Below are 25740 nucleotides of genomic sequence, written 5' to 3'. Positions count from 1 at the left end.
TACAAGTTGCTCCTCCACGTTAATCCTTCTTCAATGCGCCGGCAAGCTGGTCCTGGAGATCCTGTGTCTCCGGGGTCATGGGGGCATTTCGGATTTCATCCTCAATCTGCTGGGCTCCGAGCTTAGTCTTCATCTTGAGAGCGAATTGCTTGAGCGAGGTCACGTCCTGGGACCATGCCACGCCAAATACCACCATACTGAAGGACGACAAGGCCATTGTGGTAGCAAAGACGACAGCCATAGCGGCCTCCTTGACCATGTCGGACTGTGGGGGCATATGGTTTGCCTGGAACATCTTGGGAATGTCTACGTTAGTAAAATGTCGAGGCATAAAAGACATTGGCCATGTTTGTTTCTCACATATGGTATATCACATGAGACACCCAGCTGGTTTGTCTGTGTTCACCCAGATCCATCTCTTCTGTCGGGTGTCATACTCACATCGTCTGCTGGAAATACCCCGGGCAGTCAGTCGACAAGACGCCAGGGTAGCCAGAGTGGCTCCGCCAAACAGAAGCATCTGGTTCTTCCGTCGCTTCAAATCGGCTGCTCGTTTCTCCTGGTCAATCATGGCTGTGGTGACTGAGGTGTTGAGAGTCCCTTCTGCACCTTCACCGAATCTAAATTTCATTTTTCAGGACATATATTTTACGGTGAGGGGCGTCGAACTGGGGAGCACATGTTCCGAACTTAAATATATTATTAAGCAAGTCATTAAAACTCTATTTCGAACGCCTCAATATATGCATCAAGAACTCTTACCTTGTCACACCACACAACCAATCTCACAACATGCATCCCCAGGTTCAGGAAGAACGATTTAAGAGTGAGTAAAGACAGAAAGGAGACTTTTTTTGAAAAAGTATCACCTGAGATCAACAGGTTTCCTCTGAACGCAGCGTGCACGATAACTAGCCACCACATGGACTGTGGGTGGCATTTCTGGATGTGGAAGTGGTGAACGTTGTGGAAGGGTACAAGTTTAATGTGGTGAGCTCATCAGTGTGTTATGACTGTTTGAATGAAACCTGGATCAGCAGACACCCTTTAAATGAGATGGTGGCCAGTGGAACCACTAAGCACATTCGGAAGTGTCCAACGCTGATGTTACATCTGGACACCGACTTGCTTTGAATTACCACCAGCTTCATCTCCCGAACGCTACTAACCCAGGCTGCGAGCCCCTTATTATGGCTCTAGATGAGTGCCACAGAGAGGATTTTGTTCCTCGAGCCTTCGGTCTCTGCAACGACGTCAAGCAGCAGCTGACTCTGTGTCTGCGAGCCGCTCGAATCGAGCACGCATCTCAGAACCGAGCCAAGGCCACCGAGAAGCAGAAGCTGTTTGCTGAGAAGACCCGACGAATGGACGAGGAGGCTTATGGCCCCAACAAGATTCTTCTTGACATTCTCGCACGAGAGAAGGACGGCAAGTCTTCCCTGCCCCGCTACGAGGCTCCCGTCATCGCTGCTCCCGTCGAGCAGTCTGAGTGATTATGAAAACGTGTATATATTTGTAAATAGTAACTACTGACTTGATTGTTTGTAAGAGAAGGGAATATCACACGTGGTATGGGAGGGGAGATCTGACCTCAGCCACACCAGCCACAACGGTGCGTATTCCTGTGCATATTTTGAAAGTGCATGCGTAATTGAGTTTTGGAGCAGCTTAGAGGACAAATACTGTTACCCGGATGGCGGTTTCCCTTTGAGTGTTGATTTCTCCATCAGCGCGTTTTCCTCTCTCCACCTGTATAAATACTGCCTTCAAAGTACAGTGGCTATATGGTTATGAGCCTCCTCAATTATTTATTGTTGGGAAGTCTGTTGTTTCTTTGATGTCAGGGAGAGCCATGAATCATGGGTTGATGAGTCATGTGGAGATGCCATGAATGAATAGTGATTACTGAATAATTCGTCTTCTTTAGACAGTGAGTAAGCTGTTGCTTTTTCTGGGTCAAAATATACCAATATACCAATATACATCCTGTGTTTCTGGTATAGATCCGGTACTGTACTCGTACATTACACATTGGCCGAGTACAGGATGTACTGGTACTTGCCCATTGTAGTTACATTGTACAAGTACTCATACTGTAGAGAAATATTTTCGTAGAGGGCATCCATGGCATGCTTAGGGATATTTTTTCAGTCTTTCTGCGAAGTTCTCGTGTGATTGAAAGAACCGAGGAGCTCTGCTTGAATCTCTTTATACTCACACCAAGTGTGTATGGTGGGGTCTTCTGAGAAAGAGGAAACAGCATGTGAGCACAACCACCTACATAGATTGTTGCTTTGTAAATAACTTAGGTAGATGTTATATACAGTATAAGTCCACTATCTCCCATCTCCAATATTAGGGCATGCACACAGCGCTACCAAAGCATCCGTGTGTGGTCCTTATCAAAGCTACTTCTGCCATGACTACTGTTTGTCGATATGTACAAACGCACCTACCCTGGCCCCAGACTGTTGTTATTTCTGCATATAACGTCTAATGTTTACTCCTCAACATGAATCCTAGTGCTTTTACCGCAACATTCACTCATGACGTCAATACGGGATTGATCCAGATCAGTGGAGGGCAGGTAAAAACGGTTCATACGCACACGCAAGAGAGCTCATTACACACCCCACATTCCGGAATTGAGCAGTTTAATGTCAAATCAATGCTAATCTTGAGTGTCTTACACCAAACAATTACCAACTTGTCTCTCAAATCCACCCTGGTTACGACAGGGCGGTGTCTGGCTAACAAGTTAGACTCCAGGCCGTGCTTAACACAGATGGGCATGTGGGCTAATGAAACGGATGGACCTTCTGTATCACATACATACTGAACGGCGGGTTCGGTAAGTGCTGGGGGTCCGCAAATAATGCTGCCAGAATGTTGGGTCGGAGGTTTGGGCGTTCCGATAGCAGAGGCTTCACCAAGTCCGAAATCCATTGGACTCTGTCCAAAACAGCGCGGCTGTTCTCCAAGCAGCCATTCCACAAGAAGTAGACGGACTGCACTTGAACCTCGACTATGATAGAATCCCAAACGTTACGAATAGTGCTTGTTAATGATTTTATGGCACCGTACGAGTTGACCTACGAGAGCTACAGTAACTGTACAATATCAAATCCAGTGAGAGGCTACCCAGATAAGAAGTACAAGTACAAGTACAATGACATACAAGACAGCATATCTGCCCACATCCCTTTTGATGAAGCTACAGTATTGAAAGAGCATGTAATCAGTAAACCCCTCTCGTGTCGAATAAGTTGAGACACTCATCTGCTTTAGTCCCTGCCTTTAACTCTCCAGATCTTGAGATACGAGCCGATCACATGACTTGGTTCATCCACCACGACTGCCTACGCCAGAGTAGAGAGAAAAATTCTATTAAATAATCATTACATGCTGGTGCTGAAGAGCGTAAGGCCGCACTTTGTTGCACCGGCTTTCACAGACCCATGCCACAATTAGCCCAACATGACTCGCTTGCTCATGATGCTTAATCCTGCCGAGTCTTCAACAACTTCTTCACCACCTTGTCCTTTGTAATAATCCAAACAATAGCTCCCCATCCTCCCAGAGGATCTCGGTCCATGGCACACATGAGGGCCTGAGAACACGTGTTGAACAGGTCTTCCGGCTCCAGATCCGGTTGCCACAGAGACTCGCACATACCGTAGAGCATGTCCGAGGCAGTTCCTGACACAATGAAGTCCTTGGCAAAGTCAATGCATCCAATGAGGTCGAATCCACAGATGAATGGCTTCTCAGTTTTGGAGTTGATGCCGGCCACGATGGGGCCAACAAAGTAGGGGCCGAATCGCTTCTCGTAGAGTGTGGAACTCACGAGGTTGGCGAATGTTTCGGGCTCGATTTGTCGCTCCTCAGCCATTTTGTACAGGTTGGTTTTCTCTCGAAAGACCTCATGAAGGGTCTGCACGTCGGCGGCAAGACCAGTCAGGCCAAGGTAGACGTTGTCGCCGTAGTTAAAGACCTTCTCGAAGTCATTGGACACTCCGAGACCCTGGGAGCCCATTCGGAGATCGCATGCGATGGCGACGCAGTCTTTTCCGACCATTGCGACACAAGAGCCGCCTGTGTTAGAATCAGATGTGGTTGATGCCAGATGATGTTGTAAGCTGAATCGTGGGTTGAATCGGGGTTGCTGAATCGTGTGTAGGAAAGTGGGTGTCGTCTCACGTGATCACTCCCGTCTCGCATTGTACTCACCATTAATTTCTTGAGGATTGGACATGGTCAATCAATTGTGAGGGTGTTAGGATTATGGTGATGTAATCTGTCCTGTACGAAGTGGTCCGTGTGGGTGCGATGGTTAGTGCTGGCAAGGTTCACTGCTGAGTAAGCTTGGGTGGCAAACGTGGAAGAGGTATTTGGGGAGTAACTTGAGTGTGTGAGACTGTGGATAGTTTATTGTGGGCAATTTACGGAGTTCCATTGGTTGTTAATATTGTTATCGATGACTTGCACAGTGGTTTGAGGGATACTCTCACTGAGTCTGCTTACAGGTGGCGTTGTGTAATTGTCCCAGTAAGAGCTTAAATTAGTTGGTGTTCTGGTTAGCCAAAAAGAGGAGTTTGAGAGTGATTAAAAAAAAAATTAAAAAAATCGAATATAATACACAATACATGGTAATCATCGCTGATCTAGAGAAAAGATATACTCAATTGATGTCAATCTTTTTGCAGATAAGAGTCTGTTCATTCCATATATTCCTCTACATGTATTACAATACATACTCTACATTTACGAATAAATCTCCTCATATTGTGGGCCCACTTAACCTTTCTCACGCAATCTTTTTACCCCTGTATGAGTACGATACTACTTGTAGTATAGACAGAGAGGTACGATACTCACCATGATGTCACTTTGTTGTTCGTAACCCACTCCATTGAGTCTCAGCTTGTTTGTTTCTATGATAAGCAAACCTTGTCGCAGTCACCACCGCCTCAACAATCATGGGCCACAACGATTTTGAGTCTAAAATACCCCAAATATCGCTCCTGAACCACAAGGAGCTGTTTGAGGCCAATGCCTTGGCTCTGGGACAGGTTTACTCCTTCCCAGACCTCATGTACACCGATTGTGGGCCAAGCCAGCATGCCATGGTGGTGCTTCTGGCTGATAAGCAGACGGATGTTGATCTGGACAAGATGATTGATACCTATACTGATACCAGCAATCCAATGCCCAAGACCATTGGAGTCTGGAGAAGAAGTAACTCGGATACTCACGAAATCTCCTCGCAACTTCTTTCGAGAGGGTTTCAGTTGGGCTGGGAACCTCAATGGATGGGTCTTGAGCTGAAAGATGCTGATTTAGATCAGAAGGAGATGGACGGAGTGGTTATACGACGTGTCGAGCCGGATGAGAATCTCGTTATTCCCGCGGAGGTTCCCTTTTCAAGTTTGGATGACAACAGTATCTACGTGAGGGGGATGTGGAAGGATGGAACGGTGGTCAAGTTTGTTGCTGAGGTTGAAGAGAAGATTGTCGGCCATACTGACATCTTCTTCGGTACATCACCGGGGATGTACAATGTTGGCGTGAATCCTGAATACACCAACAGAGGTATAGCCACTGAGCTGGTCAAGATGGCCTGCAAATACGCTAGGAATGATAGAGGCGCCAACAATGTGACTCTCAATGGCACAGGAACTGTCATGTATGAGCGGATCGGCTTCAAACATGCATCTAATGGATCCACTTGGTGGCTTCATCGTGAGAAGTACCAGAAAAACACACCAGAACAGCAACGAATCATCTGGTTGGTGTGTCAAGGAGACGTTCAGGGACTGGACAAGTATTCTCAGAGTCTACAGTTTCCCCTTGCCAATGGAATGTCATTAGTGGAGCTTGCTCTGCACTTTGAAAATGAGGAGACAGCTAGATGGTTGGTTCGAAACGACGCTCCTCATTCGATTGTGGACCTCTGGGACTTAGGGGGCATCTCACGAGCAATCACAGAGGTGGATCTTGTCAACAAAGTAGTGGACGAGGGTAAAACAGCTCTCCATGTCGCTGTTGAACGCGGAGACGAAGACTTTGTTCAGTTCCTGCTGAAAAGTGGAGCAGACACCACGATCCAGGATGGTCTATACAAGAGCACGCCTGTAGGTTGGGCCAAGGTTCTTGGTAGGACTGAAATCGAAACCATGATTGAAGCCCACATGAGAGACAAGAAGCCAGAACCATCAAACTCTCGATGATAACCGTTCTCGCACCCTGAGCTTAAGGTATTATATAAAGTATTATAATCAATGATTCAACTTACAAGTAGCTGAGGGCAGTATTCAAACGTATATTAAGATGTTCGGGTTTAGCTGCGGTCAACACAGCTCTTTTGTTAGGCATCCGTCTCGGACTTCAATGTTCTTACTCCTCCTCTTCGATCACGTCGTATTTTCGTCGACCAGGGCCCTTTCTATCCTCAATACCGGCTTCTAGAGCATCCACGTAAACTCGGAATCTTACAGTCTGCTGCAGTAGGTACTGACTCTTTCGCTCCCAGTTGGCATGCGCACGGGAGTAGTTCTGTGAGCCTTGCGTATAACTACTGAGCATTCGGGGTAACAAACCGTTGTGGTGGCTCAGCTGAGTCTCAACTGCAGCCAAATAATCCTTAATGTTTGTAAGTTGGCGCTTCTCATCAAAGTCACTGACCACCAGCGAATGTCCACGAGGCTTCCACTCCTTGATCTGAAGATGATCTCCATTGGCACATCCCGTAGTACCCTCCAAAAACGACCATCCGTATTCCATGTTGGAAACGGCTTCGTTCATGGGCTCCTTGGACAGTCGGGCACTCCAGTAGTTGCAAGTGTAAACAAACTCCTTGGCAATCTCAGAAGTACCTGCCTGGAAGACCAGAAGACCATACTGGGGGAGAGTCAGCGACCACAGAGCCTGGTAAGACTTCGAACGCTTGGGGTTGGGCAGCTCTTGCGCGATGGTGTGACACAAACTCCAGGCATCCACCTGCAGAGCACTCTCCATCCAGTTTCCACCTCCAACGGTGCCTCCTCCAAATCCACCGCCGCCCAAAGTCGACTTCTTGGCTGACAAGTCAAACAGCTTGAGCTGGCCCTTCTGGACTACAACAAACAGACTTTTCCACTTCGTCTTTCGACTTCGTTTTCCAGAGTGGGGGTCCACATAGGGTCTGTACAGTAAAAGGCCCTCCTTGGCCCACGGAGCTCCATACAGTTGAAGCTCATCTTCGGCCTGAAGAGCATTCTCTAAACGCGAAATGTCATGCATGAAATCGTCATCGTCATCGTCCTCCTCTCGAGAAAACATAGAACTGGTCTCTTCTCGAGCCATAGAGTTCCAGAGGATACCTGCAAAGCCAACAGCCTGACGAGGCATAGTGAACGAGCCAGAAGACATGCCTGTTTCAATAGAGAAATTGGATTGGATGGAGTTTCGTCGTCCAAAGGGATCGGAAGGAACAGGTAGACTGTTGTCGATTCTGCTCATGTTGTAATCTGCTGCATTCTTGTTCTTGTTCAGTCGAAACTTGGAAAACAAGCTCGAAGAGACACTACTGCTTCGAGACTGTGCGTTCGTGTGTGCCAGCGTATCGATAGGCGATATGGGCGTGATTTTAGCCACTCTATCAACGGCCCGAATCTGCAGAGGACTCTTGCTAATGGAGTTGTAGAACACCCGAAGAATAGCCTGAAGAGTTGTAAGCCACTGGGTGGGGTTGAAAGACTCAAACGGCTTGGATACCAACAGAAGAGTGTCTGTGCTATCACGCATCTCTGAACTTTCTCTGGACTCAACGTTGGGCAGCACCGCTATGAGATTCTTCTGCTCAGTGGCCATGACAATAGTCTCGGTGGTGTTCTTGACAAACTGAGCCTTGGTGATGGGCTTAGTGAGACTGTGGTCAGCAGCATACAGGTCTGTGTTCAGCAGAATCAGAGCGTAGGCGGTAGTGTAGACGGGAGAAACAGAAATGAAGCCGTTTGTGGGATTGGCTTGCACCCATGCAACACTGAACCGCTCCATGATTCTGCTGAGAACCTGGGACTCACCCTTCATATATAGCTTGGTACAGAGAAGACGGAGAGACGCCAGAATCGACACTCCCTGCCATGCAAATAACGTCATGTACGCCTGGCAGACATTTTTGTTGAATTGGGCATCATCTCCGAGCCATGCGGCGTACTCATCTCGTGAAACCTGGGTATATGTCTCGTTAAAAAACTTCTCTGCCAGATCGGAAATGTCTGTAGATGCAGCGCTGGAAGAGGCCATGCTATTGGAAGAGGCCATGCTATCAAATGTATCTCGCGACGAGTTGTTAGTTCTAATCTCGGGAACAGCCCCAGCGGCCTTGAGACTATCCACTAGACTGGGCTTGGAAGACTCAAACTGCGCATCGTCGATGGTGGGGATTCCAAAGACTCCGTGAGCTCCTAGAGAGGTAGCATTGGTGGATGCACTTCCCGATCGGGCAAGACTGGATGCAGAAATAGATGGAGCTGTGCTGTCCGTCTGCGAAATGTCGCCACCACTGGACCTCTGCATAGCCTCCACAGCTGCTCTCTGGGCATCAACAGATCTATGCACGTGTGGTTCCTGGCGCTGTTGTGTGGCTGCTGATTCTGCTGCAGTAGAGTTAACAACCAGACTAGATACAGATCCTTGCTGCTGTTGCGGTGGTGGAATGGGAGGCAGACTCTTTTCATGAGGACTAACATTCTTCTCGTAAGGGCCGACATTCTCTTCAGCAATGGGTTCGTCTGTAGATGTGGAGATCTTGAACGAGCCAAACTGTTCAGAAATGTCTCGAGAGTGACCACCGCCAAAATCACGCATGCTTTCTCTGGCTGTGCCATCAGAACCATCTGCAACTGGACCGGCTCCGTCGTCCTTGATCGCAGCAGCAACTGCTGCATTCATGGCTGCCATTGCGTCGCCTCCGTCTGAATAGGACGAAGAATGTGACGACAGGGAGGACGACGACGAAAACGAGTTGGGAATGGGTCGAGGGGGGAATGCTGTGGTATCTGATTGTTGATTGTCGTGCTTCTGGTGAGCCTGCTGGGGCGCTGAGGGGGGACCCATGGATGTGTTTGAGTTGCTCTTTTTTGTAACTGTTCCGCCGCTGCCTGGAGTCGTTTCTCTGGGTGTGCCTCCGGTAAATAGTCGCTGCGAAACACTGTCACCGCTTAGAACTGGTGTACCTGGAACAGACACATCTCCGCTTTTGTTGTCTCGTCGAATCGTTCCTGTTCGAGTCGGAGTGCCGTTGATGTAGTGGCTATGGTCGTAGGCGTCAATAGAAACGTCGTGCTTTGGCGTGACAAGTTGACTCGAGGTAATCGAGTCGTCGTCGCGAGCAGAATGATACGAGGCATTGGAGGCCATGGAAAACTTGCTGGTACGCTTGTCGCGTAGTGACGATGTGAAGTCTCGAGGGGGAGTGGGTCCTGGAGGAGGATGGAATACCATGGGAGCAATGGAAGATGCGGGCTCGGGGGTGGGTTCTTTGCTGCTGCTCTTATTGATTGTGTGGTTGTCGAACTCGTAGTCGTCACTATCGTCGTCCGAGATGGGGTGATCTACCACCGCGGTCATAGCCATGGACAGGGCGGGGTCATCCTGGGTTAGTAAATGTGGGGTGCTAGAGCTTGGGTGGTTTCACCCTCAGCCTGTTGTAACGGTATTTCTCGGAGGACGCTCCGAGGTTCTGGTGGAACATGGAAAGTGGTTTTTTGAGGTGGCATTGTGATGACACTCATGTCAGACTATCCACGAAATATTGCTTTCAAGTCGAAACTCGAATAAATAGGCAAGTGTAGTGGACACAAGATTTGGAGGAATGGGCTGATCTGAACAGAAGTGAAAAATCACAATTTCACGATAATGATGTGCCAAGGACAACAGAAATACCGACCACTGAGACAATCGAAGTACGGCATGAAAGTGATACAGAATAGCGCCTGTCACACACGTGCGGTCCACCACCTCACCTTCTCCTTAACTGCTTTTCCTGGCCGACAAGTGGTGATTTCTGAGCTCATCATAACACAGATCATCATCATCCTCTGGCATAACCATACCAACATCACATGACATTTGTTGTGCGACCTTATCATGTCGTAATGAAAGTGCCACTTCATTCCTCTCACCATAGCACCATACCATTCGGGTCATCCGACCACGCGCAACACCGTGTGTCCCATCATCACGCCATGTAAGTGAGTGTACCCCCTATTCTCTGGCCAATCGGAAAAAAGAACCTGTCACAACTAACGACTAGTCTAGCACTTTCGAATATCGTGATATGGCACCGTCATCAAGACTGGTACGCGTCCAAAAAAAACCGCAACTGTTCCATCCAGCTTTTTTTACTCACCCTCCTGAAAGACATCTTGGGACTGTGTGTGAACAGACGTCGAAAAAAGCCGGGTTCCTTGTCGGAATTCTTGCTGTCTCTGCTGCGCTGGCTCTTGAGCGATCGAGTGGAGGACGAGCTGGGTCCTACTCCTGCGGCCATGTTTGAAGAAGGCCCTTTTGCGTTGTTCTGCATCTCTTCCGGTGCACGCTTCATGAGACGTGGTTGAGTTTATGCCAGACGTGCATCTGAGTCGGCTACTGTAAGTATAAAGCCAAGCGCTCCCACCAGGATAACAAGCTGCTGGGCTAGTCTGACTGTTTGTGTATCAACCGTTAGGTGCAGACATTCCCCACGTAAGGCACTAGTGGACAATGGTGGGCAGAGGAGAGTTTTATAATGCTATGAGCGCCACGCGTCAGCCGTCCCTCATGCCATGGTGTTAGTCAGCCACTCTTTTCTACACTCTCGATTTTCTAACAAACTTCGAGCAACCAGTCAAGCATCAACCACATCTGGTCTCAGTTTGAGGCCCAAGGTTTTGGTGCATTATGTGCATGGTGTCAGCGATCTGTCATCGATGTACTGGCTGCCAGGAGTCCCAAAACGGCGCTAATTCCGCCAAATAGGTAAATATGGAGCTGCAGTCTTGCTGGCAGCCATCTACCCGGATTTTCCGCAGCGCTATACATTCCAAACAGCTGTCTTTTGCTCGCAGTATTATCACATGGAACTAGCTCAGGGGCGCCAGGGGCTGCATAAATGAAAATAATGTGGTAGATTTAGGGAGAAACGAGGGGCCTGTACAAACGGTGCGAGATAATGGCTCGCGGGTTGGTTCTACCGTGTTCGAAACACCGTTTTAACCACGCAAGATGTGCATGCCACAGCACTCATGTCCAAGCATCAGTTCGAGCAGGTGGCCAAATGTGGGGAAGTGCTACTCCTACTGTATGCAAGTTTTCGATAAGACTAATATATAAGTACTAATAATTGTGTTCCAGCTATAATGAAGATGTAACGAATATATAGGGGTAAACATGGAGTTTTAGATCCTGAGTGACACATGTATCAACTACTTTTAGATGGGATTGTTTAGATCTACCACAAGATCACTCTCCTGCACCTATTCACGCTGAAAAACATACACAACATGAGGTTGTTGCAACCACGTCACATCTGGGCTACTTGTAGGATACGTTAACTCTACAAGTAACTCAGAGCAAGGACAGGGGTGGTGAGTCCAAGTCGTCGGCTTATCCACTACATTACCGGTAGCTGAATGGCCCTACATTCTAGGGCAATAGCAGTGGCATGACAGGTTCTGTGGCGTTATATAAATATATAAATACCTGTCGTTTCTTCTTCTGCAACCTCCATCGTGGATCTACGGTAACGTACCTCGGATCTCTAATTTTGGCGCACCAAATAAAGACACCGAATCCTAAAGGTAATCGCCGTGTCTCTGGCAACCTGCTGCACCCTGGATGACAAGAAAAAGACCCTGAAGGGTGGTGATTCTCCGTCACCAGTTCCGATGGGGCCGAATGGTATGCAACTAGGAGATAGAAAGGTGCACAGGAGGAGTGACTGGGTGTCTACTACGAGTACTGAAACTGGCCAGTTCGATACCGTTATTGGTTATTGGTCTTATTACACTCCCGAATATATGGTAACAGCTCGTATTCGCGCTTCTTGCAGGGGTTGCATACGTTGATTGGCCGCTTGATATAAAGTGCTGTTAGTCGTCCCAGCAACGCATGATCGTCATCTCACGTTACAGAAGTGGCCATCAAAACAAGCGCGAAACAAGCTCAAAACACGGCCGTATCAGAAGTAGCAGTGTTAGATCATATGGAGATACAATGTGCAAGTACAAGTAAAAAAGAAAAGATTGGGGGTATATTGACAAACACATGCATTCAAGATCAGGTGATTCAGCAGGTGATTTAGAAATTCGACATATAAAAAATATCGTCACGGACAGGATTCGAACCTGCGCGGGCAAAACCCACTGCCTAACAACTAATCAATTAGCAGGGCAACGCCTTAACCACTCGGCCACCGGGACTCACTTAAAAGTCTAAAAAGTGATGAACCTACTTAACCCGGAAAAACATACCAATAACCCCCCCCCAAAAAAAAAAACCCCCAATTATTAGAATAAAAAATAAAAAACCCTCATTAGAAATTAAACCCCCCCCGAATCATCAGAATAAAAAAAAGTGACCGGGACAAGAGCATGATGAAGCGACAACGACATTGGCAGCCACTGACACGCTCACCAAAACACTCATCGCAACGATTGTCATGTGTATGATATATTGAACATCAGCAATCCGGATTAATAGAAGTAGGTATATAGCTGTAATGGATCATTAGAATGAACGGTGACTCCGAGTGTTTGGCGGTATAAAAAATCAAATAATGGATTTACTAGAGTCCCATATATCTTCTTATTTGCTTTAATTATCATATTATCATATTGTCCACACCATCCTCAAAATATCACGCCTTCCAAGTTTCGTACTATGTCATGAATCTACATGTTCCCAATACGAAAGAGGTGTTAATCTGGGCGGATAATGGGCATATACGGTATAATTTGGCATTAAAGAGACATACTTTCATAAATTCTTGGATTCTGTGTGCCACAGTTACTTCCTAGCTTTGCATAGACGACAACCCCGCATTTTCTTTATTTAGTCTAGGGCGATGCCATGGGGTCCGAGTAGCTCGAACTAAGTCATAATACAACTATATCTGTTCATATTATTCCCAACAAAACGTCCCTTTTAGGAAAACTTGCACTATAGCTATATAGTAATGGAAGAAATATATGGCCGTCTTACTCACCTTGTCTTCTACAGTACATCTGAACTGGGATCAATTGAAGCACCGTCATTACTTTTCGGTTTAATTGAGTGGACCTTTCACTTATAGTATATGGATATTGAGAACTAAAACTCAACTGGACCCCCAGCTATGAGTCGACAGAAACAAGACTAAAACAAACTGCAGCATGACCCTCTGCTCTAACTGTCTCTCGTGTTAGTGTCAGGACGCGGGTACATACACTACAAGTAGCCTTTGTAATGCATTCGAACCGCACACACCCCGTCTACCCATGATCCTAAGACAGGCGTATCTGCTAAGTCGACGATGACTCCGACCGCCATTAGTGTCATCTTACTCAGTTTTTAAATTTCAGCTACTTGTAGGGTGTTAATTTCCGCCCAGGGTACTCCTACCTGTAGTTAGAGTGTCCCAGACTGTCTAACGACCCCTGCAAGCTGTGAGAATGTGCCTTGTGTTTTAAAAAGATATTATTGCAACGGACAAATAACAATACGAATGTGTGCCACGGGTATCTTGGAGTGACTCGATCCAATGTTTGTTTCAAATGGATCTAAAATAGTCTCGGTTCAGTGCATTGGTAAGGAGTAACATAGATGATTTTTACCCTAGAGCTATAGAAGTGTATATCAATAGCCCTTCTTGAAAGTGATGGGGGGATAGTGAGTTGAAAGACGTCCCTCGCAGCTGGTTTATCAAGCACCATGGTATCTCATGCGTATCGCTCATTACGTAAACATACCAACACAGCTTGCAGAAGGTAGGGGTATGTTTAGTCCGTTCCTGCGTTCATGGTTACAAGGACCGCCTTCATGTACGGTCTCGTACCAGTATCCATGTTTATCGGTTTGTTTACTGCTACGTATGTACATGTTGCAAGGCACACCCAGAATAAACCAACTATTATTTCGGCGTCTATCTGTGCAGATTATTTTTTTCATCTACAGTCCTTTTAGTGCTCGCTCATGTCTATACATAAAATCAGGGGTACTTCAACTCTAACGGAGGGTGGGATTATGGCGAAGTACAAGCAACTGTAGTGAGAGTGATACAGTGATAAAATAAGACATCTAACTTGCCAATTAAATAAAAAAGATATACCTCAATAGATTTAATTTCTCTCCAGCAAAATCTGAGCACTTTTCAACAATATATACCTCCATATCCACACCTTGTCTTTACGTTTTGCGTCAAGTTACAGAAGCCCCCCCTATCCACGAAGCTACAGTATGTACGTCGTACCAGTACATGACTTTTCTTACCTCGATGACTACTGTAGCGGGGGCGCGGGAATAACGGTTTCATTGATGCACATATGCAAACAAGTGTTTCAGTTGGGTTTTGTGCCAATCGTGTCCATTATTTTGATTGTTCTGCACTCGATATTACCACAACCTGCGAATCTCACTGCACCAGATATTCTCACCGCAGTTTCCATCACAACATTCAGAAGAAGCAAATATAGGTAGGTGATGAGATATACGATAAGTTCCGGTTTCAAAAAGGAACCGAGTTATCTGTCGGATAGACACTCGTCTTCTACTAATCCTACTTCTCGTAGTTCTCTTTTAATGGTCTTACCCTCAGAACACAACCTGTAACTTCAAGTGTACAGCATCAGATCTTGCACCGCTCGGATCCACTATCCAGAACAGTACAACATCAAACACATCCCTCCATTGTACCATATTCATAAAGAAATCTGACGTCACAAACACCACACAAAAAAACAAAAAAAAAATTATTATTATCCAGAACAAGTGCACTCTCGCTATACAGACCGCGCAGATCTCAGGGTCCACTGCAAAAAAGAGATTGAGTGGGAAGATGTACGAGTCCCAAGATATTAGTCAAATGTAATATGGCCCAGCCCAGTAGACAAAAAATATAGTGGCCGCCAAGAAGTTACATTGACGTCATTGCAAGACTAAGATCATAACAAAAACAATACTAAAAAGGACGAGCTACTGTGAAAAGAGTACGATACTAATGTTTGGAACACACCTGTATTAATGCAAGAATCTAAATGAAAGTCGACTACCGCCCAGCAGTAGTGTTAGTAGGGATGATATTTTCGAAGGGTGTGTTGAATGCAAATCTGTCAATGTCAATGTCAATGTCAATGTTTGGAGTATCACCATTTTGTCGTCGTCAGCAAAGAGTGTCGACCTATGCTCTAACCTCGTAGTACTGCTGCTGAGGCACGTTGTAGTGCTCGTGCTTGTACTCCTGCTTGACGTAGTGCTGCTGGGGCAGAGTGTAATGGGGTCGAGAACGAGAGTAGGATGCGGTAGACGATGCGGAGCCAATGGAAGAGATGGACGAAGTGGAAGAGGACTCGGACATGGTGAGAGAGGGGGCTCGAGTGTGAGGTCGGGGGGTCTCGGGAGGGGAGACAGAGTGGGTGAGGTGGGGAACACCTGCGGTGGCCATCGATGAGCTCTTGTAGACCTGGTGAGAGTGATGAGATTGCTGGGGGACGGCTCGTCGGGAAGGAGCAGAGTGCTCGACGGCGTATCGCTCTCGGAGCTCGGCCTTGATAGGCGAAAGGAAGACGGCAAAGTGGGTGTAGAGGTCCTGAGGTCGGACTCGCAGGTCCCAGTCGAGCAGGAACAGAAGCTGCTTCTCCATGAGGTTCACCTCGTGCAGAGAGAAGAGGTCCATGGTGTACTTGGCCCAGTGCTTGTTCTTGGGGGACGAATCGTTGAGGTTCTTCGCGGCCATGATGAGAGAGGCCAGGAAGATTCGGTGGGGGGTGCAAGGCATGCCCTTGGCCAGAGGAGGCAGAGAAGACCGCAGTCGGGCCAAGTAGACCAGAGAGGTCATGAGAGTGGGGGTCTGGACGTTGGAAGAGGTAACCAGATGAGAGATGAACTCGTAGAGAGTGGGCAAGTTGGAGGATGCAGAGGAGCCCTGAGAGTCGGCGGGAGAGGGAGGGGGAGAGGGCATGGAAGAGTCGCACTTGATGACGGTCTGGGTGGTAGACACGAGGTAGTGGATCATGGATCGGGAGACCCGCTGCTGGCAGAAGATTTCGAGGGCTTGCTTGTCGGACATTTTGATTTGTGGTTTTGCGTGGAAAGGTGTCTAGTGGGTGAAGTTGAGAGGGTTGTGGGGGGGGATGGATTGTGCGGGTGGAGTGTCTGTTGTATGAGCTAGTAAATGACTGTTTGCGTGTGGTGAGAGTGTTTTTAGAGTCGTGCCTGCAGACCTATAAAGGAACGTGTCGCTGATGATGATGCTGTTTGATGGTCTAGCGGCCACCAGCCTTATATAAGAGCTGACCATATTAATTATGAGGCTGGGGCACAAAGACGCATCGCGAAACCTTGAGTCCACATAGTGCACAAGCTCGCCAACCTTAAGTTGGACCGCACCAGAAAACAGAGTTCAAAGGGGCCAGCGGTCCGATTTGGGAACCCAGGAGTCAGCAGGGGGTCTTGAACTTTGCAGATTTTCGGCGTCGCTGGAATGCTAATCCATCAAGGGGTGGGTTGGTATGGGTAGTGTGACGGGACGTGAGAAGCGACTTTGCGAGGCTGGTGCACGCAAGGGACCCAAAAAAATACACACACACGGCCGCCCGTATTATTCTGTAGATGCAGCAAGAGGTTATGGCTCCGTAAGGACGCTCCTTTTGGAGACTCGACCGCAGCACAAAGTCATACAGTCATACCTGGAACAGCCCCAGTGAATAGCATTACGGATACTCTTGGGTCTCTGCACAGGTGCTTACAGTGGACTCTTGCGTGTAGCGTTGGATCCGTTGTGGTGGAGTGAGGAGACCGTTTCACCCTGTAGGGGGCGGAAGATTGTACAGACGCTGGAGGTGGTACGCTGGCCGTCTGCACATCACCGCCCTCGTAGCTGGGGTCATCGCTGGTCGGGGCCGCTCGTAACACATTCTCTTGAACCCCTACAGAGATCTCCGCTCTTGTTGTCTTGTTTCTCTGTGACGATCACCAGCCGTTTGGGCAACTAATTTCCCTACGAACTCTGTTGGTCCGCCCCTGCTTGTTCCAGATGTGATGTGACCACATTGACACAGGGGTATAAGGCTTGTGTAGATGTTGTAATGGACTCGTATGGGCGTGACGTGAGGATGACGGCCATGCGACTCGATTCCCGCTGAACCAGCCTCTGTCTAGGGGCTATTGCGGATGCTCTACTGGCGCTAATTGACCCTCTCGCCCAAGAGTCTACCAGTAAATGCTGGTCACCATCTCCGTGGCTTGTCTTTGTTTCGAGTCCCACCGTCTATGGTGGCACTAGTTGAAAACTACTTAGGCTGCACACGCGCCCCCGCTTAATGACGGGCTGATCACACGAGATGCTATCTTCACAGGCATGTAAAATAAAAAAGCAAGTCCAACTACGTGCTGAGCGCCCTCCCTGGGCCCAAACCCGGTCGTGGCCCGCCCCGTTTAACCCAAATCCAGACCGTCAGCCTCCGTCACTCCCTCTACCAAGATCCCCTTTGAGCCCAGTTGCCCGCCCAACGTGAGACATCAGAGTTCGACAGGGTTGGAGATCTGCATGGTGAGGTAGGCAGGGCCATGGTCAAATTTTATGGCAGCCATGGACTAGCAAGTGGAGGTTAGCGTGAGCTGGGTTTAAGGGGGTTTTGTGTGGTGTTAGGCCATTCCTATCACCGTCTGTTGATTCTCGTATTCATGGTGTTCCATCTCCAATGCTGTCGTCTGATTATCCCTCACCTTCTGGATCTTGCCACATCCACTGGCTGAAGCACTACCTTTTTGAGCACCAGAGCTTATTTTAAGAGCGTTTTTGCCTCTTCCCAAAAAATGCGAGTCAAATACAGCCACCCATACGAGTTCAGCCCAAGACGTGAAAATGCGCAAAAACAGGCGTAATTTTTAAGACCCATTATCAACATACAGACCTATGTATTTATTTTTTCTCTATCCAATGAAGCGACAATAATTCAAATTGAACCACTACTCCCTCCTCTTTGCCCAGATCTCGACTGGTCACATTGCTCACGACCCCAAAGCTTATTTCGAATCTGAAACTGCACATGCGCTTGACGTAATGAGCTGTTTGAGATTGTAAGGGCAATAAACCCAGAGTCTGATATTCGGCCGATACGGCTCCAAAAACAGGCAAAATACGCACTCCGGAGTATACCTAATACACTAACATTGTCGCACTCTTCGTACCTTTTGCTTGGTCTATTTTTCAGACCGTCTCCATATCTCAAGCCTCCGGATCTCACTGTTTTTTTTTTCGTTTCCGCATTTCGCGAAATAAACCTTGCAGATTTATGTGCAAGTTAGTTTTTTTGCCTATTTTTGGAACATCGTATTCTTGGTGACAGTCTGTAATAGGGCGAGAAAATCGTGCTAAGTGACTGATTTCGCGATAAGTCGATTCTGTATGGTTCAATTGATATATATACGAAAATTCGGCGCCCAATCACCCAGTATACGCGTTCCCAATGGCTTCCATACTTCACGCCCAATGTCTCATTCATTCCAACCAAAACTCACCTGAATTCTGCAAGTTTCAAAACGCGACTCGAAACCATCTGGGGAGAAGAGAGAGCTCTAAATATCTGTTCATCGCCCTCGCACGTTGATCAGTCGCGTCTCGCGTCTTCGTGCAACCATTTCTCATTTCGCGTAGCTGAATCCACTGTCTCACTTGGTTTAGAACGGTTACGCCGTCACACTAACCCCTGAAAGACATCCAAGCTCGCAACTAGACCGTTGGGCATGCACACGCATCCAATCATAGAGATAATAGGAGAGGGCACATGCCAGTGTTCCCCAGTGCCTGAATCCGTCTGGGATTTAATATTGAATATAAGTACAAGTAGTGCACCGACGAAGCTGTTTTCGGACATCATGCATTGTCTGACAGCATGCGGCCATGGCACCTGTGTCTCCAATATAATATAATATTCGACCCTCCACCTTGGACCCAAGAACGGATATTACAAGTGTGTTAATTAGATTTCTCAACTGTCCCGTCGCTCGCTACTTTGACCTGTGTTACAATGGCCTGTGGAGGGCATCAAAAGAGAACTTTCACACGACTTCTTTACGTTTTTCTCCACGTCTGGACTGCAAATATACGCACCTATTGTCACTGATCAACATCAATACAGTCGTGTTTACTGCCGATTATCTTTGACTTCCTTCTCTCAACATCTCTGTCTATATCCGCTATGTCCTTATATTTCCAATTCTCCAGAATCTCCTATGAACACTCTATTCGCGTTAAGCTCAACATTTGGAATCTGATATATCTAATATATGCAACGCAAAGAATGTCCCCCATTACATCCTACATGCATGATGCATGTCAACGACGCGCCGCATGAGAAAACGCGAAACACAAACTACTGCAACAGCGTTTTGGACCGTTCTCTGGTTTGCTTTGGGACGCGTAGGTCACGTGAAAGACCGTTTCCATCGCACGGTGCGAGAACGTGTTTCCTCATGCCCAACCGTGTTCACGGCTCTGTCGTCAATGTGCCTCACATCTACTTCGTCTCTACAAGGGGTACTTGTGGAATTTGTCTAACCAGAGAGGCAGAACCGCGATACTCTTCGGAACAGTAATCACGTGAGATTTCATATACAGCCCTCTGCACTTCGCATCACGTGAATGCGTCCCTGTTTGAAGGCAACTTTACTTCATTCTTGTCACGTGTTTCGAGTCGAGACGCCATGCAGTTATACATCTCCATGGCGATAGCTAATTACAAGCAATTACGATACTTGTAGTAAGATGCTACACGAGATCAAAACACGTGACATGTTGGTTCTACACCAGTAATGATAGCGTTCGCGCAACGATTTGGTGCTCATGACCAGATTTCACACGCCCACGGCTCAACGTATGCCCACCCTACCTTCTGTGGCGATCTTTGCACGTTTCCTCAAGTACGCTCTTGAAACCCTTTGGTCTACGCTGGTTCGCGTACTTGTACTGAGACAAGACCCAGTCTCTTGTCTTCTCTGCTTGTCTGCTCCCTTTCATCCCTTTGGCACCCCTGCAATTTCGGTTGTCCCTTGCAGCAGAAAGGCACAGTAGGGGCTGCCATGTAGATCTGAGTGTAGATCGAACAAAATCTGGTTCAGGCAGGGACGACGATCATGTGGAGATTCCGTGCAACATGAGGCGTGACAGCGCTACGTAGGGGTGCGTACGGAGCAATTACCTCCTCCTCATACTCTAGATAGATAGCACGCTAGGGGTTGTCAGGTATATGCATCAAGCACAAGGTGCACCCCTTCCGTCAACGAGGCGAAGACTCAATTGCCATATGATACACACGCACAGGAGGGAACACAGGAGTTTAGGGGTAGATAGATATGGCGGGTGGGCATATCCTGTATTGTGCACAAATACGTATCTGGCTTGGATTGTAGTGTTATGTCCGTTTTAGACTAGCTCCATTCTTGACGCTAGTTGATATTGACAGTATATGATAGCAGATCAGACGACGAGAGTGTGAAATGAAGAGCGAATACATCGTACTTGTACTTGTATCTTGCTGTCTATGGTTTACTGGTGTCGATATAACTCATTGTACTTGTACTTGTAAATCACCGTTTATGCCAACATGCCTGACTTTTGGCTACACATGCTAAATTGACAAGGCATAGCAAGTGTCAAAAAACTGTCATTGGCAAGAAATACGAGTCACCCAGCTGGACTTACACAGTCCGATCAGTCACGAAATTCATCTACGCACGCTCATGTATCACTCACTTACTGTACTGTACCCGCGCACTGTAAGCTCGATTTGACATTCTAAGACAACTGTATCTGTCTTAGACACACAGCGGGAGTGGATGCAATGGAAGCGTAGTTAATGCACCATACTACAATTGTAGTACTGGTAGTCGTAGTCGTAGTCGACGTTTTCCATTTCTGGGTGTCTCCAGACACATACGGTACATACACGCCCCACAATTACCGTCATAATCTTCTCTATATCATCTATAGTCATAAGTCATTGCTGAGGCCAGGAAGTCTAGAAGCCCTTCTCGACCTCAACATCCTCATATCACTCATCCTCATCGTTCAGAGGGGTGTACATGAGTCGTCGTCGCTCCTTCTGGGCCTCTTGGGCACGGACTCCCTCCTTGATGTCGCTGGCAACAAGAGTGTCGGCCTTGACTCGAGCAGGAATGTAGAGAGACACCTTCTGGGCGTCAGCTTCGGGAATCACAACGACGCCGTTCTCGTCAGCAATAACAAGATCGCCGGCGGCAATTCGTCGGGTCTCAGCCTTATCATCTTTTCCAGCCTGACCAGCAACTTGGATCTCCACGGGCTCGCCCACAGCAACAACCTTGACAGCAGAACCGGGGGCAGTGGTTCCCAGACCATAAGAGTGCACGGGGTAATCGAGATCGACATGTTCCTTCTTGTCCCGAATCTTTCCAAAGACCACAGTTCCAGCACACTTGAGGTAATTGGCTCGAGTGCTCATCAGACCTCCATAAAGTGCGTTAGAGATTCGAGTGAAGGGAGCAGCAGTCAATTGGACAGAAGGAGAAGTGGTAATGACTATGACAGCGCCCTTGGGGGCATCGTCAATGTATCCAGCCTTAACAGCGGGTCGAGGGTCATCCAGAGGGGCGTACTCGACGGTATAAGCAGGACCAACGGTCACAGGAGTCTTGGAGTTGAAAGACTGCTGAATTAGACCGGGAAGGTATCCTCCAGACTCGTCGCCGTGCTTGACAAGAGCGTCAGCTGCGTCACAGGCAGTCCATCCGGCTTCTCGGAACTTGTTGGCAATGCCCTGGATTTTGGAGTGGTAGGAGGGCAGCTCAGGTGTCTGCGGCTCAGAAATGTAGGGGTACTCGGACATGGTGGATGAGTGGAACGTCTTGCCTATTCGTGTGGTGATGACGATGTTTCTGAGTGCGACGTTCTTCACGATTCCAAACCGAGGCACGAACATTGCTGCCGACATGCATCCCAAGCCAATCGTGTTCTTATCTGATGACCTGGCATGAGGACAGATGTGTGGAGTGACAGTAAGTTCGATTCCACGGTGTGTCTTATTCAGATGCTCAATTTAATCCATAGTTCGCTCCAGTGGGGTAATACACACACACAGAACAAACAACCATATAGCTGTTGACGTCACACTGCTGCCCCTGAAACATGTAACGGCAAGACAATACCCATATCTTGGCAACTGGATATCCCCTCCTTATTTTAGATCCAGGATTCTGTCTTGACCCCTCTGCAAGGAACACCAACAAGAGTGTTGACCGCGTGACACCGTTACCTACTGCAGTAGGTAGAAGCCTTCGTCCAAACGCACACTGCTATCCCCGCACAATAATATGGCTTCGGCAGATTGCACCATTCGAGACATGGCAGTGTGGGGTGCATTAGATCATGAGGGGCATGCCGACGAGCGTACAACATACGATAGAATCTTATTAAGTACATGCTGTAATGATAAACGGCCGTAAAGAGAGAGTTGTAGACCACTTACAGTCTGTCGGTACGGGTTAAGGTGTCCTACACCCCCCTGAAGGGCTCCAGAGCTACCGTTTGTAACAAATCTGTGTTTCACACCCCCTGAAACTTACTTACCAAGACTCTTCTTTAGTTGAAGGTTTGTTGGGTTCTTTGTCAGTGCCTGGCGGAAGGGTGACAGGGGTCCACACTGTAGCTACAGTAGTTGATCATGAGCAATAAAGAACACAAAGTCGGTATTTGTGTGATTTGAAAACGAACTCTAAGTGAGTACAAGTACGAGTATCTGTATGAGTGAAATCTCTATTTCAACCTGTGCTTGTTCTGGATCCACTCGTGGGCAAGCATCCATTATGTCATGCAGATTGAACTCATATAGACGACGGTAAAGACCCTCCTTCCCGTATGTGGAGACCGATGCGACCTCTTGTACAAGTACAGTACGTTTCAAATTTTCTACAACCACTCTACTTTTACTCGTACTTCTACAACTCGTGTTCTCTTGGAGCTAAGAACATGGGTAGACGGAAATATCTACTGCCGCTGTCTCAAAAGATATTACTATGACATATGCGGCAATCAGGCAACCCAAATACAATAAAAAAGCCACAGACACACCGCTACAAGTAGCCTGTTTGTGAGACCAGGGGTTGTGATGACAGCAGAAGCAACCAGGGCTTGGTGGATACTTGTTGTGCAGGCGAACTACTACAAATAGAATCCAACGTTCGAAGTGGCTAATAGACAGCTCGTCTCACAAGTGCATACATAAAGTGACATAAAGTGGATCCTGCCAACCGAAAATCTTCAGGCCTCAGAGGATCCCTTTGACGCAGGAGCAGGTGCCACTCGAGTAGCCGCACGGAAGTTGTATAAACGGATACAAAAACTACTGGGGAGTTCAACAGTCCCCTACGGGGACGTTATTGGATTAAAAGCGCTACCAAAAGTACAAGTACACCGTGCCGTACTCGTGAGACTGAGCTTCGATTGTGCACCCCACCACCTTATCACAACTATGTACAAGAGTGACAATATCGCAGAATGTCCATATCGCGGAATGTCCAAATGTTTTCAATCGTGAGTAGGTATTTAGCATTCCTAACATACCATGTTTTTGATAATTCATAAGAAATTTGTAGTCCGAACAGCAGTTTTGTAGTAAGTCCGGTCAAAGCTACTTCTGAATGTACGGATGAACTGCTGTCTGTGCAGTAAGTACAGTAAAGCCCCAGAGCCTGTCAGGGAAAGTGCTACTGTAACCAAGGGTTTGTGTATTCACATTCATTTTTCACACAAAAACCGTCAATTTGATACAAACTTGACTACATTAGTTCCATAGACATTGTACTTGTACACCTCGGGACCAGTCAGTGTAGCTACGCAGAGGTCGACACAGCCTCAAGTGAGCATAGAGAGTTATCATTCTACCTGGAATATACCATGGTTCAATGTCAGTTTATCAAAAGAAACAGACAGAGCAAAATTGTTCAATATTAACAGCTTCTACATCTGGAACGAAGAACACCGCTATTGAAGAAAAGCTAGAGGTACTGTAATGATCTACTAGATGCTAACTCCTCAACTTTCTACTTTTCTAATTCAATATCCATCATTCCTATAATATATAACTGCTAGAATTCCTATTCAGATGTCATCTTTTTGAAAGGAATGACATCTAAAGATGCTCCTTGGCCTTACCCTTAATGTCGCCCTTGAGCTCCTCGGCCTTACCCTTGGCCTTACCGGCAAGATCCTTGGCATCACCCTTTGCCTCACCCCAGGCCTCCTTAGCCTTACCCTGGAGCTCTCCAGCGTTTCCGCTGTTGGCAGCATTCTTGGCGTCTCCAGCAACCTCGTGGGCCTTGCCCTTAGCCTCGCCAGCAACCTCGTGGGCCTTACCCTTGGCATCTCCCCAAGCTTCCTTGGCCTTGCCCTTCAGATCACCAGTGTTACCGCTGTTGATGGCGTCCTTAGCTTCTCCCTTGAGCTCCTGAGCCTTACCCTGGGCCTGGCCCTTGAGTTCTTCGACCTTGCCCTTGGCATCACCCCAGGCCTCCTTGGCCTCTCCCTTGAGTCCTCCAGACTGGTTATCGACCTTGCCCTTGAGATCGTGGGCCTTGTCCTCAGCCTCAGACTGAAGATCCTGAGCCTTGCCCTTGGCAGACTCCCAAACCTCCTTAATCTTCCCGTCGAGTTGGTTAGAATCAAGCTTGGACTTGGCCTGGTCAGCAGCCTTCTTGGTAGCATCAGCGGCATCCTGAGCCAGATCAATTCCCTTCAGAGCAGCCTTGTTGACAGTGTCGTAAGCATCGCTGGCAGCCTTCTTGAGAGGATCCTGCTGAAGACGAGAGGCAACGGTGAACTGTCGGGCAGACAGAACTCGAGAAGTTCTTAGAGTGGTTCGAAGCATTGTGTATTTGTGTTTGTAAGTTGGAGACGATTAATTGGCCACCGAGACACACTATATATACTCTCACTCCACAGGTATAGTTCAAATAGCTCGAGCTTTGCTTTAGTTGGTTGCTGCTGCATACAGACATACGAGGCAGCAGCACACAATTGGCTCGAAACTGGGAAATGGACCTCTGTAAGCTGAAATAATGAATCAATTGTGAGGGGTTAAGTCGTTATTTAAGTCCCAACAGCGATTACTATCCTTGAAAGATCCCATTTCACCTCGATAACCTCGGTAGATAGAGTTAGCAACCGAGATGAGATACGCATGGTCATGTAGGCATACGGCATATTCATGTACCTACTTTAGCAAGCGTTGCTATCCCACGTGACCATGGGTGATGTGGCACACTTGAACATGTGATTTTGGAGTCTCAATTTTGATCCAGAGCGTTTCGAACCTGTTTCCGTTGTCCCGAGTTCCAGGGTTGCTAAAAGCATGCGTTCGAGAATGGCGAATTAAGTCACTATTAATTTCGAGACTGCCTCTGTCAATAATATTAGCTAAAGTGGAAGAAGCGTATATGAGTGTAGAGCTGAATGAGTTGATTGGTGTAAAGTACAACTGGTAACTGGGA

General features: G+C 47.5%; 8 protein-coding genes and 1 non-coding gene across 9 annotated transcripts; 2 read left to right on the top strand and 7 right to left on the bottom strand.

Moving 5' to 3' along the window:
- Positions 1-19: 19 nt before the first annotated feature.
- YALI1_F29640g (uncharacterized protein) lies at positions 20-631 on the bottom strand (the record flags this gene model as incomplete). Its single annotated transcript, XM_505747.3, has 2 exons — positions 20-306; positions 442-631. 2 exons carry the CDS (start codon positions 629-631, stop codon positions 20-22), a joined length of 477 nt encoding a protein of 158 aa, XP_505747.3.
- Positions 632-792: 161 nt separating this feature from the next.
- Positions 793-1493, top strand: YALI1_F29635g (uncharacterized protein; the record flags this gene model as incomplete). Its single annotated transcript, XM_505746.3, has 2 exons — positions 793-826; positions 1174-1493. 2 exons carry the CDS (start codon positions 793-795, stop codon positions 1491-1493), a joined length of 354 nt encoding a protein of 117 aa, XP_505746.1.
- Positions 1494-3499: 2006 nt separating this feature from the next.
- Positions 3500-4255, bottom strand: YALI1_F29604g (uncharacterized protein; the record flags this gene model as incomplete). Its single annotated transcript, XM_505745.3, has 2 exons — positions 3500-4095; positions 4231-4255. The coding sequence occupies 2 exons, from the start codon at positions 4253-4255 to the stop codon at positions 3500-3502; spliced, it is 621 nt and encodes a 206-aa protein (XP_505745.2).
- Positions 4256-4979: 724 nt separating this feature from the next.
- YALI1_F29596g (uncharacterized protein) lies at positions 4980-6230 on the top strand (the record flags this gene model as incomplete). The annotated part of the gene is made up of 1 exon (XM_505744.2): positions 4980-6230. One exon carries the CDS (start codon positions 4980-4982, stop codon positions 6228-6230), a length of 1251 nt encoding a protein of 416 aa, XP_505744.1.
- A 166-nt stretch (positions 6231-6396) lies between these two features.
- On the bottom strand, positions 6397-10588 carry YALI1_F29540g (uncharacterized protein; the record flags this gene model as incomplete). The annotated part of the gene is made up of 2 exons (XM_505743.3): positions 6397-9636; positions 10394-10588. The coding sequence occupies 2 exons, from the start codon at positions 10586-10588 to the stop codon at positions 6397-6399; spliced, it is 3435 nt and encodes a 1144-aa protein (XP_505743.3).
- A 1759-nt stretch (positions 10589-12347) lies between these two features.
- Positions 12348-12443, bottom strand: YALI1_F29522r. The gene has a single exon. It is a non-coding gene; the product is annotated as a tRNA-Ser (tRNA).
- Positions 12444-15397: 2954 nt separating this feature from the next.
- YALI1_F29483g (uncharacterized protein) lies at positions 15398-16285 on the bottom strand (the record flags this gene model as incomplete). The annotated part of the gene is made up of 1 exon (XM_505742.3): positions 15398-16285. One exon carries the CDS (start codon positions 16283-16285, stop codon positions 15398-15400), a length of 888 nt encoding a protein of 295 aa, XP_505742.1.
- Positions 16286-21269: 4984 nt separating this feature from the next.
- Positions 21270-22187, bottom strand: YALI1_F29424g (uncharacterized protein; the record flags this gene model as incomplete). The annotated part of the gene is made up of 1 exon (XM_505741.3): positions 21270-22187. The coding sequence occupies one exon, from the start codon at positions 22185-22187 to the stop codon at positions 21270-21272; it is 918 nt and encodes a 305-aa protein (XP_505741.2).
- A 2196-nt stretch (positions 22188-24383) lies between these two features.
- Positions 24384-25118, bottom strand: YALI1_F29395g (uncharacterized protein; the record flags this gene model as incomplete). Its single annotated transcript, XM_505740.3, has 1 exon — positions 24384-25118. One exon carries the CDS (start codon positions 25116-25118, stop codon positions 24384-24386), a length of 735 nt encoding a protein of 244 aa, XP_505740.1.
- Between the last annotated feature and the right edge of the window lie 622 nt (positions 25119-25740).

Source organism: Yarrowia lipolytica, chromosome 1F (genome assembly GCF_001761485.1).
Source record: "Yarrowia lipolytica chromosome 1F, complete sequence".
Classification (NCBI taxonomy): Eukaryota; Fungi; Ascomycota; class Dipodascomycetes; order Dipodascales; genus Yarrowia; species Yarrowia lipolytica.
The sequence above is the reverse complement of the archived record's forward strand: the minus strand, read 5'-3'. Positions and strand labels throughout refer to the sequence as shown.